Source organism: Pristis pectinata, chromosome 7 (genome assembly GCF_009764475.1).
Source record: "Pristis pectinata isolate sPriPec2 chromosome 7, sPriPec2.1.pri, whole genome shotgun sequence".
Classification (NCBI taxonomy): Eukaryota; Metazoa; Chordata; class Chondrichthyes; order Rhinopristiformes; family Pristidae; genus Pristis; species Pristis pectinata.
Window position 1 is genome coordinate 25,332,279 of NC_067411.1, and position 21,719 is coordinate 25,353,997.

Sequence of the window (21,719 nt, forward strand, 5' to 3'; positions counted from 1 at the left end):
TGTTGTCATTTGTACCGAGATACAGCGAAAAGCTTGTCTTACAAACCGATCGTACAGGTCAATTCATTACACAGTGCAGTTACATTGAGTCAGTACAGAGTGTATTGAGGTAGTATAGGTAAAAACAATAACAGTACAGAGTAAAGTGCAGTGCAATAACGTGCAAGGTCACAACAAAGTAGATCCTGAGGTCATAGTCCATCTCATTGTATGAGGGAACTGTTCAATAGTCTTATCACAGTGGGGTAGAAGCTGTTCTTAAGTCTGGTGGTACGTGCCTTCAGGGTCCTGTATCTTCTACCTGACGGAAGAGGAGAGGAGAGAATGTCCCGGGTGAGTAGGGTCTTGGATTATGCTGGCTGCTTCACCAAGACAACGAGAGGTAAAGACAGAGTCCAAGGAGGGGAGGCTGGTGTCCGTAATGTGCTGGGCTGTGTCCACAACTCTCTGCCGTTTCTTGCGGTCCTGGGCAGAGCAGTTGCTGTACCAAGCCGTGATACATCCAGATAGGATGCTTTCTATGGTGCATCTGTAAAAGCTGGTGAAAGTCAAAGGGGACAAACCAAATTTCTTTAGCCTCCTGAGGAAGTAGAGGCGCTGGTGAGCTTTCTTCGCCGTGGCTTCTACGTGATTTAACCAGGACAGGCTGTTGGTGATGTTCACTCCCAGGAACTTGAAGCTCTCAACCCTCTCGACCTCAGCACCATTGATGTAGACAGGTGCACATACACCGCCCCCTTTCCTGAATCCAATGACCGGCTCTTTTGTTTTGTTGACATTGAGGGAAAGGTTGTTGTCATGACACCATTTCACTAAGCTATCTCCTTCCTGTACTCTGACTCATCGCTGTTTGAGATACGGTCTACAACGGTGGTATCATCTGCAAACTTGTAGATGGAGTTAGAGCAGAATCTGGCCACACAGTCATGAGTGTATAGGGAGTAAAGTAGAGGGCTGAGGACGCAGCCTTGTGGGGCACTAGTTTTGAGAATAATCATGCCGGAGGTATTGCTGCCTATCCTCACTGATTGCGGTCTGTTTGTTAGAAAGTCAAGTAGGTCACAGCTTGTGTGCAGTTCTGGAAGGTAGTGGTAGAAGCGTGTTCTTCTGACTACAGGAAAGATGCGACCACACTGCAGAGGATGCAAAGAAGATTCACCAGGACGTTACCTGGGATGGAATATTTCAGCTATGAGACTGAATAGGCTGAGTTTGTTTTGAATGGAGTTAAGGCGGCTGAGGGAAGATCCAATTGAGGTATACCAAATCATGAGGGGCCAAGAAAGGGTAGATAGTGAGAAAAATTTCCCCTCAACGGGTTAAGTATAACCAGAGGGCATAGATTCAAGGCAAGGGATAGGAGAGATGGAGGAATCCAAGGATAATTTTTTGTTTCACCCAGAGGTTAGTTGAAATCTACAACACTCTTCCTGAGCACTTGAAGGGCTCGGATGGAGTGCTGGGAAAAGGGTTTGGTATAAACAGGTACTTAATGGCTTGCGCAGACATGATTGGCCGAAGGGCCTGTTTCCTTGCTGTATGATTCTATGATTCCAAAAAATAAAAGAGGCATGAGAGGAAGAAAAGGACGTGGGACTAGAGCCTGCTCAGCTATAAACTTAAACCCAACCAGGACCCTACATGGTCACAGCCAACCTGAGCTTATAACTTTTGCCATATCCAAGACAACCTGGAGTGTTTGCAGAAAAGCAGATTAAAAGACATGCATACTGCATGCATATTGTTATTGACTAAGAATAGAGGACACATGCAGTTATACTATGAAAATTATTCAAAGCTGGACCAGGTACTGAGCCAAGCTGGTACTCTCTGAACTGACCTGACCTAAATCCTAATGTTTGATCAGCATATACAGCTGACCTGATCACAACACATATAGTCAGGCTCAGGCTGAATAGCTAAGCTATAATTTGAACCAACTTTATAGTTCTTCTAGATAGGATGGGTCAAGTGCCCTCTAACTGCATTGTTCAACTATTAATCCAGCATTTTCTGTTTTTTATTATGAATTCAAGCACCTGCAATTTTTTTCTATTTAAGTCTATAGCTCCAAAATCTTATATTTTACAGACATAATTCATCAAGGATTTCTTATTCCATCTGGGTTCAATCCAATCCAATGCCCTAATTTATTTTCCCTTGCATTGAATGGGTTGCTAGGTAATATCAAGAACAGAGTTAGAGTTACCCAGTTATTCAAGTTCAAGTTTATTGTTGTCATAGGCATACATGCACAGGGTATAAATGCCACGAAATTGAGCTTTTTGCAGCTGCAGCACAGTACGTTACACATCGAGGACAAACATAAGTTACATAAATTTAAGGTAACATAAATTATATATAACTTGCACATATGAAAAATAAACAACACTGGTGCAAGCTTGTGAGAGAGAAAAAAATATAGTCCGAGGTAGAGTTAAGGTTTCTCAGGTCAGTTTTAAGAGTTTTAAGTTAGTCCAGGAACAGATAGCAGACTTTTCTCCCATGGATAAGATGGATTTTTATGATAGTTTATAGTATTATTGGCACCATTTCTGTATTACATTAGTGCATAACATATAGCCCTCACAGCCACCTACTGGAAACAGTTGCTTATAGGTTGTTTTGGTTTTATTCCACATGAATGCAAAACTTTAATAGAACAAGCTAACTACCAAAAATGCCAATGTCCTTTTATTGGAATTTGACAACTCTCAACAACATAGAAGCACACCACATATAATCACCTAAATCTGTTAACTGCCACCATGAAACCACATTGTCAGTGCTGGTTGGAATCACTAAGACCATTCCACTGAGCATTACACATTTCAAAGATCCAGTGACTAATTGATCTTTACGGCTGTTCCACATCTCCAAATACATAACCAGGGTCTGCAGCAGCACATTAATAATGATAAACCCCATTTTACTGGCATGAAAAACCTCAGCAAATTACCAAGCAAAGAATGAAACACTGAAAGGCCTGTCAGCACACACCTAGACAGAGACAGTTTCAGAGTGGCACGGATAGAGGTAGAAGATTTTTGGCCCCATTCAATAGTTATGGAACTGAGACAATGGTTGGAGGTTCAAAAGATGTACATCTGTTGAAAATTTGCAAAGGAAAGTTCAAAAAAGAAAAATCAAAATTGAGAATGAATTGTGGTAAAAAAGGCATACGGGATACTTGTCTTCATTCGCAAGGGCATAGAATAGAAGAGCTGGGAGGTTATGGTATAAATTTATAAAACACTAGACAGGCCACAGCTGGTGCACTGTGTACAGTTCTGCTCACCAAAGGGAGAATGTGATTGCACTGGAGAGGGTGCATAGGAGATTAATCAGAATGTTGCCTGGGATGGAGCATTTCAGTTATGAGGTGAATCTGGATAGGCTGGGGGTTTGTTTTCTTGGAGTAGAGGAGGCTGAGGGGGTCCTCTCAGAAATATTAAAAATTATGAGGGGTATAGATAGGATTTAGAATTGGAAACTTTTCCCCATAGACAGTGATGAAAAATTACAGGGGGATCTTGATCAGCTAGGTAAGTCGGCTGAGGATTGACAAATGATTTTCATTTCAGGTGAGTGTGAGGTGTTGCATTTTGGGAAGTTAATCCAGGGTAAGAATTATACAGTCAATGGTAGGGCCCCGAGGAGTGTTGTGGAACAGAGAGATCTAGGACTACAAGTACATAGTTGCCTGGGAGTGGTATCACAGGTAGACAGCATGGTGAAGAGGGGGTTTGACATGCTGGCCTTCATCAGTCAGGGCATTGAGTATAGGAGTTGGGACATTATGTTACAGTTTACAAGATGGTGGTGAGGTCACACCTGGAGTATTGTGTACAGTTTCAGTTACAGTTATTGGAAAGAGGTTATTAAGCTGGAAAGAGTGCAGAGAAGATTTATGAGAATGTTGCCAAGACTAGAGGGTCTGATTTATAGGGAAAGGTTGAGCAGGCTAGGACTTTATTCTTTGGAATGTAGGAGGCTGAGAGATGACCTTTTATAGAGGTGTATAAAATCATGAGGGGCATAGATAGGGTGAATGCACACAGACATTTTCTTCCTGGGAAAGCGAACCAAAAACTAGAGGGAATAAGTTTAATGTGAGGAGGAAAGATTTAAAAGGGAGCTGAGGAGAAACTTCTTCATACAGAGAGTGGTGCATTTATGGAATGAGCTGCAAGAGAAAGTAGTTGAGGCAGGTACAATAACAACATTTAAAAGACATTTGGATAAGTACATGGATAAGAAAGGTTTAGAGGGATATGGGCCAGACAAACGCAAATGGGACTAGGTTTGGTGGCACCTTGGTTAGCATAGATGAGTTGGGCCGAAGGGCCTTTTTCTGTGCTGTATTAATCGATGACTTTATAACAGAAGTATTTTAAATTAGAGGACGTTGGCTTAAGGCAAGGAATAAGAGGTTTAGGAGAGATCAGAGGAAGAACTTCTTAATCGAGAGGATCATTGAAATCTGGAATGAACTGCAGGTAAAATTAGATTAGTATAGATAGGTCCTTGATGGTTGGCATAGTTGATGGTTGGCATGAACATGGTGGGCCAAAGGACCTTTATCTGTTCTGTATTACTCTAAGACTTTATAGTTTTAAATTCTTCAACTAATATAATGGGATTTAAACTCCTTTCTTCAGTCATCAGTCCTGAACTATTATCCCAGAGATATAATCACAATGCTATTGCACCCAAAATGAAGCTTATTAAATTGATACAACAATTTACTGAACATACCCTTCAACTGCAAGATTACAAACTATTCGCTTGCTACCAAGCATTTTAATAATTTACTAGATAAATCTTGGAGTTTGTTTTATGTCATTCATTTTGGAATGCAAATATTTCTATACAAATTACATCTTCTAAGCTAGTAGTAACCAAATTTAAAATTGTAGGATTGCTAAGAATGGTTGGAATTATTTCTGGATGTCTTATTACGTACCTTCCTGCCTTCAAGTATAAAACAGATGTCTTTGGGATATGTGTGCACTGATGTCAACTGCAAATCTAACAACACCCACAACTAATATGATTACATTTCTTGTCACTGTTTCATCTAACCACTCCATTCCTTTCTACCAGTTGTACTGTCATAATCACACCTGGTCAGACCATACCAGCTTCCATAACAGACATGATCTTTTTCTCAGCTGGGGTACTTTGCCCCACCAAAACAACCTACCTCCATCCACCCCAACCTCACCACACTATTAGCCCAAACACACCCACCATACACAGAGATTGTACTTGTATTTTTCCAACTACAGGATTTACCGCATCTAATGCTATTAACATGGTTTTATTCAACTTAAGGACAAAATTAGATTGTGTATCGGTTTACTGAACATTTCTATTGTGATACTACCCTGAACGATCCACTTCAATTCATGATCCTCAACTTCTGTGTCCTACCCATTTTTGACCTCCTATTATTTTCTGGTGAAGCTCACTACAAGTTTGAACTGCATTCCATTTTTCCACTGGGTGCTTAATGGTCTTTTGACCAAACTATTCAATTCAAAATTCAAACCCATCACTCCACTGCAATATAGGAAAATAAGAAGTAGGAGTAGGTGTGGACCAGCTAGTTCTTCAAGGTTGCTCCATCAACATCAAGATCATGTCTGATCTTCCATCTCCATTTTCCTGCACTATCCACACATCACTTGATCCCTTAATTTCCATCAACTCTATCAGTTTTGAATGAACTCAATGACTGAGCTTCTGAGTACAGAATTCCAAAGTTTTACCACCATCTTAGTGAAGATATTTCTCCTCTTTGTAGTCCTAAACAACATACCCTTTATTTTGAGACCACAGTTCCTCAGCCAGGGGAAACATCCTCTCTACATCCATCCTGTTGAGTCTTGTAAGAAATCTCAATGGGTTTTCTATGAGAGGACTTGAGTTTCCAACAGTGAAAGACATAACTGGAATGGGCTAGTGGAACAGTCTATAATTTATGTCTACCAGTCTCCTTTCATGTCTTTCTTGAGTACTAAATTGCTATTTCACCAAATGATCAATTTTCAAGCTTCCCTCTTCATGCTATTCTGCTACAAAACTTAATACCTCAATTGTCTTAAATTTCTTGTCTGCACAGATATCAGTTTAATTACTTACTATGTTCCACCCAATAGAAGTCATCTCTTTCCCCTAGTTTAAAAACAATTTTCCTGTCACATCTTCCAGTTTACAAATCTAGAATGCTAATCCTAGGCTTGGCTTTCCTCAGATACTGTTTAATTTGCTTAGTTTCCTATTTTCAATATTACTTAGCTATTCTAAATATCCATGATATTATTCTCTGAGGTTGCTTGTAGCAATATCCAGGGGACAGTTTTAGAAGACTGCCAACTCTAAGCCACACTTCATCAACAGATATATAAAAGAAAGCTTTTATATGATTCAAATTGTGACAGATCACCAATTCATCAACTTCTAGTCAGCAATTGGGATGATTATAATTAGCTTCTGGAACCCTAGTTTAAGGAGGAGGGGGAAAAGTGAAAATGCTTCTTAATGCTATCGTTGCTTTACGAGAATTTTTGAAAAGACAGGGTCCAGATTGGTTGAAATACACCAGGGCTACATGGCTTGCTAACGCACACAGGAGATTCAGAAAGGAAATTGACTGTCAATACTCATGGTACAATATCTGTTATGAGCTGGGTTCCTCCAGAATATAGAGAAAAAAATAGTTTTTTAAATTAACCTTGAGTTAAAAAAGAACAAGCAATCATACCATGATGAATAGTTGAGGATAGATTAATCTGGAGAATTTGACTCAACATTTAATTCTTTAATCTGGCTGTCATCCTCAAATTTCCAGAATCTAATACAAAATATCAATTAATCATGTGCTACAATTTCTGACCAGTGCTATTTTTATACCATAATAAATCCATTTATTTTTCAATTCTTTGACACAAATATTAAAATGTCTGTTAAAAAAAAACTGTCAGTCACAACGTCCACTGCTGCTGGGTCCTTTTACATTTTCAAAAAAGAACTTCCTGGGATTATATTGCAGAAAAAAAATATTGCCAGAGATAACTGAAGACATATTAAAAAACTCCCTTGTTTGTATTTCTGATCCTGTTTAGTTTATAACAATCTGCCAAACAGTCAGATCAAGTTTTAAAAATAATTAAGCCCGCTATGAGCTTCGACTACTTCTTTTATACAGGAGTTATAATTATAATTAATATTGGAATGAAAGGACTAACTGTTACCATGTGAATGATTTTGTAACATCATGCCCTTTGGATGCTCATTACAAATTCCTCATAGTGAAACCCATGATCTAGTTCATACCATGAGGGGATGACTAATCAAAGTTTTCTCTCGCTCACTTACTTGACGAAGAATTTACTATAAAATCAATTTCAGTCTCTACTTGGAAACATTACCAAGAACTACAGTTTGTTTCAAACCTCTACACATAACTTCAGAAATATAATGTTATACTTTTAAGAAAAAGGTATCACAATGAAACACTACATACAGCAGATTCACTGAAAGTAGAAAGCACTGATCAGGACCAAGAGCAACACAGACAAAAGGGAATCTCATGGAATTGCTATAGGCCATTAAAGGAATTCAGGTTGTCCCACATTATGGACATTTGGGTTACGGAATTCACAAATCACGACCCAAAGATCGAAGATCTGGAATAAAATTTGCTCTTACAGAATTTATGTGGGGGAAAAATTAGGGCAGCTGTAGAATTTAATATCAGATTAATAATCTGGGAGTTGGAAAAAAAGATCAACTAGTCTTAGTAATGACGACCACAGAAACTACCAGGTTGCCATAAAAACCCATCTGGTTCACAGGTGTCTTTCAGGGAGGAAACCTGGTGTCTTTATCTGGTCCAGCCTACACGTGACTCCAGATCCTCTGAAACAGACTAACAAGCCACTTAGTTCAAAAAGCAATTAGAGATGGGCAATAAATGGGCGGCACAGTAGTGCAGCAATTAGCTTAACGCTATTACAGTGCCAGTGGCCCAGGGTTCAATTCCTGCCGCTGTCTGTAAGGAGTTTGTACATTCTCCCCGTGTCAGCGTGGGATTCCTCCGGGTGCTCCGGTTTCCTCCCACTAACCAAAGACATATGGGTTAGGAGTTGTGGGCATGCTATGTTGGCACTGGAAGAGTGGCAACACTTGTGGGCTGCCCCCAGCACATTCTCAGTAACGCAATAGGACGCATTTCACTGTGTGTTTCAATGTACATGTGACTGATAAATAAGTATCTTACCTTAAATGGTGGCCTTGCTAGTAACATTCAGATCATTCCCAAAAAATAGACAGATTCAATTTATTAGGTTCCATACAAGTTTAGGAAAAAACCCATGCTATTTTCTTTATCTTTGGGTGCAGGACATCTGACATAAAAGCTGAAGGCAGTGAAGAGAAGAAGGCAGAGTGGCAGTGGGGGCTGCAAAGAAGATGCAGAGAACAGAGACGTATTTGATGAATGGGCAAAACCATAGCAGATGGAAAGGTGAGGTAATCCACTTTGGTGCAAAAATTGAAAGGTAGAATGCTTTTTCTTAATGATGAGAGATTGACTGATGTCAGAGGGACTTCGATGATAATATCTAGGTCCAGCAAGCAATTAGAAAGGCAATCATGGAAGTGCCAGGTATTGCATTTTGGGAGGTCAAATAGGGGATAGGACATATACAGTAAACAGTAGGGTGCTAAGGAATGTTGATGAACAGAGGGACATTGGGGTTCAAGTCCATAGTTTCCTGAAAGTGGCATCAAAGGTAGATAGGGTGATGAAGAAGGCAAACGGCATGCTTTCCTTCATAGGTCGGGGCAGAAATATAGAAGTTCAGAGGTTATGTTGCAACTTTACGAAATATTGGTTGGGCCATACCTGGAGTATTGTGTGTAATTCTAGCCGCCACGCTACAGGAAGGATGTGGTTGCATCAGAGAGAGTGCAGAGGAGATTCATCAGGATGTTGCCTGGGTTGGAGGACTTTAATTATGGGGGCAGATTGGATAGGCTAGGTTTTGTTTCTGAAACAAAAGAAGCTGCGGGGTGACCTGATAGAGGAATATATAATTATAAAAGGCATAGATACAGAAGATAGTCAAAAACATTTTCCATGGTAGAGGTATCAAAAAGAAGAGGGCGTAGGCTTAGGTGACATGAAGAACTTTTAAAGGGGATTTGAGGGGTAAGTTTATTTATTATACAGAGAGTAGTTGATATCTGGAACATACTGCCAAAGGAGAATGAAATACAATCACTATGTTTAAGAAACATTTGATCAGGGACTTGAATAGGTAAGGCATAGAATGATATGGACCTAATGTAGACAAATGGGATGAGTGTAGATGGGCTAAAAGGTCAGCAAGGATGTGGTGTACGACTCTATGACTTGAACATTACATTGACCTTGCGTATAAGGGTACAGATGTTCTCCTCTAATTATGCAGAACTCTAGTAAAATCAAGTCTGAAATATTGAATACAGCTGGTTTCCCTACCTATGGAAAGATATACTTGGGATAGAGGGAATGCAGTGAAGGTTCACCAGATTGATTTCTTGGGATGGAGGGTTTGTTATACAAGGCTGACTATGCCCGCATTTTTTCAAGTTTAGAAGAATAAGAGATGATATCATTGAAATATACAAAACTCCTATGGGACTTGACAGGGTAGATGCAAAGTTGGTGTTTCCCCCTGGCTGGGGCATCTAGAACCAGTGGTCATATTCTCAAAATAAGAGACTGTGATGAAGAGGAATTTCTTCACCAAGAGGATGATGAATCTTTGAAATTCACTGCCCAATAGGGCTATGGACGTTTAGTCACTCAGTATATTCTAAGCAGAGACAGATATTTAGATATTAAAGGAATCAAGGGATATGGAGGTTAATGCAGAGAGGTACAAGATCAGCTATGACCCTATTGACTAACAGAGCAGGCACAAGAGGCCTGCTCCTGTTTCTATTTTTTACGTTCCAATAATATGTCATAGGGTAGAGACCGAAAGAGACTGAATGAGACAGATGGTGGTAATGTTGACTGAGAGAAGGTGGTGAAAGCTTATTAATCATTGCTGATCTGTCTGAAGGAAGTGTAAATAGAAGGAGGGATATGAGAAAAAAAATTGCTGAAACCGTGAAATGCAGTTGCTAGAAATCTGAAATAAAAACATGTTTATTTCTATTTTCTTCCTTGCCTATTACCTGCTGCTGTTGCTTCTTTCGCTGGTGCTCGGTAATCTGTGCTTTCTGCTGCAACATTTTCTCAATACGTTGATTCACCTGTTGTTCCTTCTTTTGTTCATTTTCATAAAATCTTGATCCCTAGGACCAAAAAGAAATTACAATTAAGTTTTGAGTTAAAAGAATTCAGGGACTCTAGCTGTCTAATTACAAACAAAGCAACATCGAGACTCCATTTTTTGACAAAGACAATCCTCATTTCAGGTTGCAATTAATGCAAAGTTATGCAAGATGAGATGCTCATTTTCAAAAACAATACTCTTAAATGCTGCAAAGGTGGTAGACACTTTTAATAAACAAATTAATTCATAAATTCAACAATGGCAGATTGAGTTCAATGTGGGAAAGTGTGAGATCATCCACCTTCAACCCAAGAAAGACAAGTGAATTTTTCAAATGATAAAAACCTGGAAATTGTGGAGGAGCAGAGATTCAAGGCTCCATGCATTGAAATTACTAAAAGCCGACAGACAGATACAAAAATAATTTCAAAGTTCTCAAGAAGAGTGGAATACAAAAGAGGGGAATTAATGGGATGGCGCAATGTTGCAGCTGCTAGAGCCACTGCCTCACAGTGCCAGAGACCTGGGATTAATCCCGACCTCTGTCTGTATGGAGTTTGCATGTTCTCCCTGTGATGGTGTGGTTCCCTCCAGATGCTCCAGTTTCCTCCCACATCCCAAGGGCATGCAGGCTAGTAGGTTAACTGACCGTTGTAAATTGCCCTTAGAGGGGAATTGTTGAGAACGTGGGGAAGCGAAAAATGGGATTAAATGTAAGATTAGTGTAAATGGGTGGTTAACATCAGTGTGGACTCAGTGGACTGAAAGGCCTGCTTCTCTCTATGACCCTATATGTGTAAAGTTCTAGTTAGACTATTAATGTGTTTGGTTCCACTAGCTCAGGAAGGATGCATAAACTTTGAATAGCATGCTATGCAGATTCATCAGTAGATATCAATATTAAAGATTTAATTCATGAAAATAAATTTTATGGACTGGGATTGCATTCTTCTGATTATAGAAGATCAAGGGTGAAACTAATTGACATGTTTAAAGTGATGAATGAATTTGACAGGGTAGATAAGACATAAATTATTACCTCTGTTGACAGAGCCTAGAATAAATACATGATTTTTGATAGTGTTAAAGAAAGAAAGAAAGAAATGCATCTCAGGACTTCAAAATATTCCCAAATCCTTTTTAGCCAATGAACTACATTTCCTCACAGGGGCCCTGGTTCCTGCACTCTCTTTCCACTCACATAGTTCCATTTCTTGCGCTCCCTATAAAGTTATCGGGTTTACTGGAACATCTATCATTCAACTGTGTAAAATCAAAAAGAGTTAACTTGAAATGTGTATTGGAATATTAATACAAATATGATCCATTAGCCCAGAAAATCTGCTTGTCACAGACCAAAGATCCCAGCATGCCAGATTAATGGAGTTTCACTGCAACAGGATTAATTAGAGTCAGTATGGATTTATGAAAAGAAAATCATGTTTGCCTAAAGTGCTGGAATTATTTGGTGACATGGAATCAATAGGGAAGGAAAAATCAGAGAATTTTTAATTTTTCGTAAGGCTTTAGGTATGCTGTCAACAAGGTTAAAGTACATGGAATAGGGAATTGGATATCAGACAGAAAGCAAAATAGAAATAAGTTTCTCAGGTTGGAAGGCTGTGATTACTGACTGGTGGGGATGCTTGGGCACGAGCTATTCATGATTTATATCAGTGATTTGATTAAAGGGACAAGATGTCATATTTTCAAGTTTTCTGATGATACTAAACTAAGTGTGATTGTGAGTGGGGAAAAAGACGTGAAGAGGCTTTGAGGGATGTGAACAGCTGAGTGAGGGGGCAGGAACATGGCAGATGGAATATAATGTTATTGGTAACTTGAGATCATCCACTATGGAATACATTACAGAAAAGATGAGTAAAAGCAGAGTATTTATTGAAGTTGAGAGATTGGAAGATGCTGATATTCAAAAGGGACAGATGTTGCTTGTACTCAAAAGTCAAAGAGCCAACATGCAGATAGTAAAACAAGCGATTTGGAAGACAAATTGTATATTAGCCTTTATTAAGAGAGGATATGAATACACAAATAAAAGAAGTCTTACTGGAATCGTGTATGGCCTTGCTGAGACTGTACCTGGAATATTGTTCACAGTTATGATCTCCTTACACAAGAAAAATTGCACTTGCAAGAGAGGGAATGCAGTGCAGATTCACTAATCAGATTCTAGGGATGGCAAGTTTGCTGCTTGAGGAAAGATTGAGTCGAGTAGGCCTATTCTCTCTAGCATTTAGAAGAAATAAAATCTCATTGAACCTTATGGGCTTGACAGGCTGGATGCAGGGAGGATGCTTTCCTTGGCTGCAGACTCTAGAGTCAGGATCAATGCCTCAGAGTGTGGAAGAGGCTGTTTTGGATTGACACAAGAATAATCTTCTTCACCCAAAGAGTGGTGAATCTTTAGAATTCTCTACCTTGCTATGGCAGCTCAGTCACTCAGTTAATTTAAAACAGAGGTCAATAGATTTCTGGATAAAATGGGAATCAAGGGATATGAGGAAAGTGCAGGAAAATGGCATTAAAGAAGATCAGTCATGATCTTGATGTAGCGTGGAGCATTCTTCTTCCTGCTCCTACTTCTTATCTTCCTATCTTACAATGGGAGTAATGGGTCTAAAGTTGTTCTGGTATATAGTTTGGTCAAAAGACCAATAACACTGTTGGATTTGACTATTTTAAGTAGTTTCTTAACATGTATAGTATTTAATACACCTCAAGTGGCTGCACAAGGAATGGCCGCTTCCTAGCTTATTGGTTCGTCCATCAGGTGAATATGTGTTTTCCCACTGGTTGGTTTTGCCACAGGTATATAATAGGTTTTCTGATTGGACTATTGTTAGCTAAGGAGTACCTCTTATCTCAGGTATAAAAGGTGTCACTTTTTGTTAATCACTCTCTTGCTTATCTCTCTCCTGCTCTCCTCCCCACTCCCCATCCCTCACCCCCCCTCCCCCTAGCCCTAGCTCATCTTTAGTTCCTTTTGTCTCGGCTCATCTCCTAGTAGTAAAGCTAGTGTCATGTGCTCTGTGACTGTTTCTTTGTTTTAAACTTTTCCAATAAAACTTTGTGAAGCATCAAGTTGTTTTCAACTCATTCCTGGACTCCTGAAAGAACCTGCGGATTCGAAAATAACCAGATCTGACAGCACCCTATAGAAAAATGAAATGCAGCTGTTCAAACTTCTGGTGATCTTCACCAGAAATGAACAGAATGGGTAATACAGAGAGGTCAAGGACTGGGAATTGAAATCACAGTTCATTTAAAACAGAAGAGACCAATAGATTTTCTGGATAATAAGCAAATCAGCACTTATGGGATGGTGAAGGAAAATGGCATTGAGATAAAATGTTAGCCATTGTCTAAATGAACGGCAAAGCAGACTTGCAAGGCTGGATGGCCTGCTTCTGCTCCCATTTCTAATGTCTTGTGTTCTAACAGTCAGAGAGATACAGCATGGAAACAGGCCTATTCGTTGTCTCTCACTGTCCTGGTGAAGCAGCCAGCATAATCAAAGACCCCACCCACCCAAGACATTCTCTCCTCTCTCCTCTTCCATCCAGCAGAAGATACAGGTGCCTGAGGGCACGTACCACCAGACTTAAGGACAGCTTCTACCCCACTGTGATAAGACTATTGAACAGCTCCCTTATACAATGAGATGGACTATGACCTCACGATCTACCTTGTTCTGACCTTGCACCTTATTGCACTGCACTTTCTCTGTAGCTGTGACACTTTACTCTGTACTGTTACTGTTTTTACCTGTACTACATCAATGCACTTTGTACTAACTCAATGTAACTGCACTATGTAATGAATTGACCTCTACCATCGGTTTGTAAGACAAGCTTTTCACTGTACCTCGGTACAAGTGACAATAATAAACCAATACCAATATTCACCCACCGAGTCTGTGTGGCTATCAAGCGCCCATTTTTTTGCACTGATCCTATTCTGACCCATTTTATTCTCCCCACATTCCCACCAATGCGCTCCCCTCCCCCAAGATTCTATCATTCATCCACACACGAGAAGCAATTTTAGAGTTGCCAATTAACTTACCAACCCGCACATTTTTGGGATGTGGGAGGAAACCAGAGCACCTGCTGGAAATCCACAAGGTTACAGGGAGAATGTGCAAATTCCACACACTGGAGGTCAGAAGTGAATCCAGGTTGCTGGAGCTGTGAGGCAACAGCTCTAATAGCTGCACCATCGCGCAGCACAAAATAAATGGTGTCATAAAAATGTAAATACATTTTTTGAGTACTTGCCTCAACTTACTGTGACAAGATTAATTAGTTTTAATAGTTCAGAAGCAACAATTTCTTGATGCTCTGTGTGGTTTTGATGAGATCTAGATTTGCAAGCCTAGAGGTAAAGCACAATATGCCCAGCTATTTCCCAATTCACTACTCAGAGCATACACCAGAATATCCTGCACTCACTTGAACCCAAAAAAACCTATCCTAGGGGCAAGGAATCAGCAGAGACGAGCAACTATTTCAAATATCACCTATTTTACCGTCATTCTTCATGAGGGGCATTAGCAGAGAGGATAATCAGACTCCATAACAAACCAAAGTAAAACATATCAGTTTACAAAAAAATCAATGCAGCATAAAACAAAGAGAGAAGAGAGTCTGGAAGCACAAATAAATTTAGTGAAGTAAAAGAACAATTGTCAATTGATGGTCCAACAGCCCAAATCAGTGATTCCACACAGTGAATTCTTTGTTAGCTGAACCATGGGATGGAATTTAAAATTATGTACTTAATAACACTAGTGAATACAGAAACACTAGTGAATACAGATGTTGTTTAAATGAAGTAACATACTATATCTATACCAATGCATGCTTTATCCATAAAAGTATAATACTACGTGATGGTAGAATTAGCCCACCTTTGCTGATCAGTATACATGAGTCACATAATAATCCAGGGCCCAATCAATCAATCCAGGTGAAGCAGCGATTCATCTGCACTTCGTCCAAACTAGTGTACTGCATTTGGTGTTCAAAGTGTGGTCTCCTCTACAATGGAGAAACGATACATAGAGTGGACGTTCACACTGCAGAGCACCTGCGCTCAGTCAGCAGTAGTGATCCAGAAACTTCCTGTCGCCTGCCACTTTAATTCACAATCCTGCTTCCATTCTGCTTAGTTGAGGTCCAACGTGGACTCGAGAAAAATCTCATCTTCCGTATAGTTACTTTGCAACCCATTAGAATGAACATTAAATTCTCCACCTTTAGGTAAACTGCTCTCTTATTGTTGCCCACTATCATGCTTATGTCCCTTTCTCACCCCATTACTTTAAAATGTCTTGTTAACGGTCAGTGCTCATGCTCCTTATCACCTGATCTGTCTTAACCTATCCCCATATAGGCTTTGGTCTCACACCTCACTCGTCCGCCCCCCACCCCCCAGCCCTGCTTTAAAAACTATAAACCCTCCACTTCCCCCACAGTTCTGAGGATGGGTTGCTGACCCAAAATATTAACTGGTTTCTCTTTATACTGCTTGACTGAGTTCTTCCAGCATTTCAGCTTTTATTCTAATAACATAGTTATCACAAACCAATCAGGCCTGAATAATCAATCTACAGGTCAGAGGCAACGATGCCTTTGTTCAATAAAAACATTTTCAGTATTAATTTCCTATATTTTTAGGTTTCTTATAAAAAATCTCTTGCAAGGCCAGAGATCTCTTCCTAGTCGGTGTGAAAGGGTAATATTTTCCCAAAGCAAAATAATGACAGTAGTAAATTATACTGGTTAGGCCAAAATTCAGGTTGCTGCTAAAATGCATCTGCATGTGTTGGATGCCAAATATTCTGTCAATTCTCATAATCAATGTAATTATTTTTCTTTTGTAGAAAAACATATCCCTTGATGTAATTCAGTGTGGTAACCCTGTTCAATTTATTAATATAGCTGAAAATGGATTTAATCACAAAAAAATAAGTCTATACTGTGGTTACCCAGTTTGATCCAAAGTAATACCAGTTCATTCTCCTAAAAGGCAATGGCCCTAGGTGTAATTTAGATAAAAAAGCACAAGTTTTTACAACATACTAAGAGAGGAGAAAAATAAATATGTGGTAACATTAAAGGCAATTTAAAAAGAAATCACCTAACTGTAAATGTGGTGAAGTCAATTTGTTAATCATATAACTGGAGGTACCAATGTCCAACCACAAGCAAGTTCTGATGCCACTAAATGGATTTCCAAGCATAACATTTATTAAAACACTTCAGTTGTTTTTCGAAGTCATACACATAAATACATTTCTTGAAGTGTGGCAAGTCAAGAAGAAGTGAAGCAACAGATATTTGGGACCATGTAGGGGATGATTCTCTGTCGCAAAGATAGACACTCCCGAAGACTGTGTTGCCTGCCTGGTGTCCAGGTTCAGAACATCTCATCTGACCTGCAGAGGAACTTAGAATGGGAGGGGAAAGATCCAGTTTTCGTGGTCCATGTGGGCACCAACGACGTAAGTAGATCAAGGAAGAAGTTTCTGCTGAGGGAACTTGAGCAGCTAGGGACTAAATTAAAAAGCATAACCAAAAAGGTAATAATCTCTGGATTGCTACCTGAGCCACATGCAAGTTGGCACAGGGTCAATAAGATCAGAGAGTTAAATGTGTGGCTCGAAGATTGGTAATGAGAGAAGTGGGTTTGAATTTGTGCGACAATGGCACCAGTATTGGGGAAGATGTGAGCTGTTCCAATGGGACAGGGTCTACCTGAACCATGCTGGGACCAGGGTCCTGGCGAATCACATAACTAGAACTGTGGATAGGGCTTTAAACCAAATAGGAGGGGAGTGGGTTCAACAGATTGGAAAAGTATGGATTAAGTAAAAGGGAAGGAGAGTGCAGGAGAGGTTACTGAAGACCCCAGAGTAAAAGATAAGACAGAAAGTTCAGAAAGGGATAAGAATTTAACTTCATGCAACATGGAGACAAATTTGAGAAGGTTCGTGAACACAGGACTGAAGGTGTTATATTTGAATGCATGCAGCATACCAAATAAGGTAGATGAGCTTGTAGTGCAGTTAGAAATTGGCAGATATGATGTTGTGGGCATCACAGAATCATGGCTGAATCACAGCTGGGAGCTAAACATCCAAGGATACACATCCTATCGAAAAGACAGGCGGGCAGGCAGAGGGGGTGGGTTGGCTCTGTTGGTAAAAAAAAAATGAAATCAAATCCTTAGCAAGAAGGAACATGGAATCCAAAGCTGTAGAATCCTTGTGGGTAGAGTTAAGAAACTGCAAGGGTAAAAAGACCCTGATGGGAGTTATATACAGGCCTCTGAGTAGTAGCCAGGATGTGAGGTACAAATTACAACAGGAGATAGAAAAGGCATGTAAGAAGGGCAATGTTACGGTGGTCACGGGGGACTTCAATGTGCAGGTAGACTGGGAAAAATCAGGTTGGCACTGGATCCCAAAAGAAGGAATTTGTAGAATGCCTACGAGATGACTTTTTAGAGCAATTTGTGGTCCAGCCCATTAGGGAAAAGGCAATTCTGAATATGGTGTTGTGCAATGAACCAGAATTGATTAGGGAGCTTAAGGTAAAGGAACTCTCAAGAAGCAGTGATCATAATATGACAGAATTCCCCCTGCAGTTTGAGAGAGTGAAGCTAAAATCGGATGTATCTGTATTACAGTTGAGTAAAGTTAACTACAGAGGCATGAGAAGGGAGCTGAACAAAGTTGATTGGGAGGGGACCCGAGCAGGAATGATGGTAGAGCAGCAATGGCAGGAGTTTCTGAGAGTAACTCAGAAGACGCAGGATCAGTTCATCCCAAAGAAGGAGCAGCATTCTAAAGGGAGGATGAGGCAATCATGGCTGACAAGAGAAGTCAAAGACAGCATAAAAGCAAAAGAGAGGGCATACAATATTGCAAAAATTAGTGGATTGGGAAGCTTTTAAAAACTGACAGAAGGCAACTAAAAAAGCAATAAGGAGAGAAAAGATGAAATATGAAGGTAAGCTAGCCAATAATATAAAAGAGGATACCAAAGGATTTTTCAGATATATAAAGAGAAAAAGAGAGGCAAGAGTGGACATTGGACAGTAAAGCTCTAAATGAGTTGAAACTTGTGGAGAGCAGAACTTAGAAGGTCAGGCAGCCATACAAGTGATTAGGGGCAATCAGGATGCATTAGGAATGTAGGCCACAAGAATTTGGGTTACAGAGTGCTGTGTGAGGAGAAATATTGTGGTAAATTAGTCACGAGTTCATATAATGGTTTTATGATTGGATGTCGCAAGTGCATTTTTGATAAATATTTCCAGTCAAACCTATTTTCACACTAGGTGTAAAGGAGGAAATCAATTCCATTCATCCATCATGACATTCCTAGGTAAATAGGCTGTCTATTTTATTAACTTTAATTAGTAGGATTAGAGTTCACATTCAAACATAATTCAGCTCACAAATTAGAAAAGCATCAAACTCGTTTACCCTTGCTTTGTTTTGTAAGTAAAGATCTGTTTTAACTAACCTTAGAAGCTTCCATAATTATTTTGTTAATTTTTTCTTTATCCAAACCTCCCATTCCAGCTTTGTTATCGTTAAGTGCTATTCTGGAAAGAATGCCAGCATCATTAGCAGTAGTGCTTTCTTCATTTCCTTTTGCAGTATGTTCCATGATGGCTCCTTAATTTCCCAATTTGGTTATACCTTGATCTTTTCTTCAATATTCTGGTCCTAAAAAATTAAAACAAAAAATGTCTGACCAATTATCAAAATAAATCTTGTGGTAGATTTCAACAGCATAAACAGATGACTCAATTTAAAATAGACTACAAAGTTTCTTTTGTATCTAGTTGCAAAGCAACAATAAATACAGTATTTTTAATAATGGACTTCTGAGGAATGGTTGCTGAACCAAAACATTGATTGGCTTCTCTTTCCACATATGTTGCTTGGCCAGCTGAGTTCTTCCAGCATTTCTGTTTTTATTTCAGAATCCAGCACCTGCAGTTCTACTTGTGGTGTCCTGATGGTAAGACTTACTGTGATAGCCCAACAAAACATTATAGTGATTCAATTTACAAAATGGTTGAGGAAGGACCTAATTATGATGTTTTCAGACACTTATCCAGATTCCTTTTGAACATTATAATTGAATCTGCCTCCACTACTACCCCCGGCAGTGCATTCCACTACTTAATCGTTTTTATATATATGTGTATAAAAAATTTCCCTTTTGATGCTTTTGCCAATCATCCATCTGCCCCAGTTCTTGCCCATTCACCAGTAAGAAATGTTTCTCTCAATCTATTCTGCCTACATGCTTCTTGACTTTAAATACGTCTATTAAATGTCCTTGGAATCTTCTCTCTTCCAAGGAGTACACCACCAACTTCTTTAGTCTTTGCATGTAATTGAAGTTACTCATTCTTGGAATAATTACCATAAATCTCTCCTACACTCTCTAAAAAACATTTACATCTATCCAAAATTGTGGCACACAGAATTATACACACAATACTAGAGGTTGTGGCCAAGCCAGTGTTTTATAAGGGTTCCTCAGAACTTCCTTGCTTTTATACCCCATGAATGCATTTATGAAGCCTAAGATTCTACTTCCATTTTTAACCATTTTCTCAACCTGCCCTGCCACTTTCAGCTAATTACACAGTAATTTCATAGGATTTGTACCCATATTGTCTTAGGACATAGAAGGAAGCCATTTCAATCCATTGAGTTCATGCCAGTTCACAAAGCAATACCACCAAATTTCCCTGTAACCATCCCCCCCCATATTCCAATCAATTCTACCATTCACCAATATATGAGAAACAATTTACAGTGACCAATTAACTTACCAATCTGCATATCTTCGAAATGTGAGAGGAAACTAGAGCACCCAGGGTCACAGTAAGAATGTGCAAACTCCATGCTGACAGCATTGGAGTACATGATTGAGCCTGGTTCACTGCAGCTGTGAAGCAGTTCTTCTCGCTGCGCCAATGCGCAGCCCCGATAGGATTGGGTCGGCCCTGTAGGAGTCAGAGTACAGACTCTTTGGCCCAACAAGTTTGTGCTGACCATCAAGTACCCATTTACACAAATCCTATATTCCAGCTCTTCGTCCATAGCCTTTTAAGGCATGGGTGATTCAAGTGCTCATGTGATTTCTTCTTAAATGTTGTGAGAATACCTGCCTCCATCACCACCTCAGGCAGTGCTTTCCAAATTCTAACCACCCTTTGGGTGAAGAAAATTCCTCCTCCAATCCCCTTTAAACCTCTTAACCTTTACCATAAATCTATGTCCTCTAGTTTCACCTACCTCTGTTATTGGGAAAAGTTTCCTAATATAGGTCTTATATCCCTCATAACTTTGTATTCATCTATCAGGTAGTCTCTCAGCCTCTTCCACTCCAAGGAAAAAAAGAACAGCCTATCCAGTCTCTTGTCATAACCAAAATGCTTCATCCCAGGCAACATCCTGGTGAATCACCTTTGCACTCTCTCCACTGCAATCACGTTCCTCCTATAGTGTGGTGATCAAAACTGCACAGTGCTCCAGCTATTGCCTGACAAATGTTTTATAATGTTGTACCATAATCTCCTTCCTTTTATCATCTATGCCCTGGCTAATGGAGGCAAACATTCACAATATCTTCTTCATCACTTTATCTACCTGTCCTGCCACCATCTGGGATTCTTGGACTTGTACACTGAAGTCCTTCTGTTCCTCAATACTCCCCAAGGCCCTAGCATTCATTGGGTACATCAGTCCTCCCAAAGTGCTTTACCTTGCATTTATCAGGATTAAATTCCATCTGCTATTACTCTGCCCATCTTATCAACTGATCATTATCATCCTGCTGCCTACAACTTTCCTCACCATCAACAATAATATGTGCCCAGATCTTCCTGTTCTTATACAACTTTTAGAATTGTGCTCTCTAATTTATATTGTCATTTGTCTATCTTCATATAAAAATGTAATACTTCACATATCTTCTTCTGCATTTTTCTTTGGCGGTGGTCCTGCACTAAATTTCACCTGTCACATATCTGCCCTTCCATCACCTCTCTAAACCTCCTGCAAGTCTTTTACAATCCTCCTCACAGTTCAGTACACCTCCAAATGTATATTACCTCTTCTCATGCTATCATAATGTAACACTTCACAGTTCTTCTTCTGCAGTTTTGCTTGGTGTCGTTTCTATGTTAAACCTCATCTTCCACCCGTCTCTCTATAAACTCTAACTATCCTCCTCAAATTCACTATGCTAAGTTTTTTTGTCTTTTGGAAATTGTGGTCTGCACTCAAAAGCCATTATTGTAAAGATACATTAAAAAACACCACAA

The 21,719-nt window shown here is 39.6% G+C and overlaps 1 protein-coding gene across 5 annotated transcripts in view; it reads right to left on the minus strand.

The window, feature by feature from the left end:
- polk (polymerase (DNA directed) kappa) overlaps positions 1-21,719 on the minus strand; it is a 79,828-nt gene that overhangs the window by 38,931 nt on the left and 19,178 nt on the right. For 3 of the 5 annotated variants that reach the window (XM_052019239.1, XM_052019240.1, XM_052019241.1), the window contains 2 exons: positions 18,893-19,098; positions 10,237-10,356 (listed from right to left, as the gene is read on the minus strand). In XM_052019239.1, coding sequence (XP_051875199.1) covers positions 10,237-10,356; positions 18,893-19,039 — 267 coding nt within the window. In that variant the 5' untranslated portion in view covers positions 19,040-19,098. Of the gene's footprint in view, positions 1-10,236; positions 10,357-15,267; positions 15,398-16,504; positions 16,583-18,892; positions 19,099-21,719 lie in introns of those variants that run through there. The other 2 variants (XM_052019243.1, XM_052019244.1) reach the window with 2 other exon arrangements.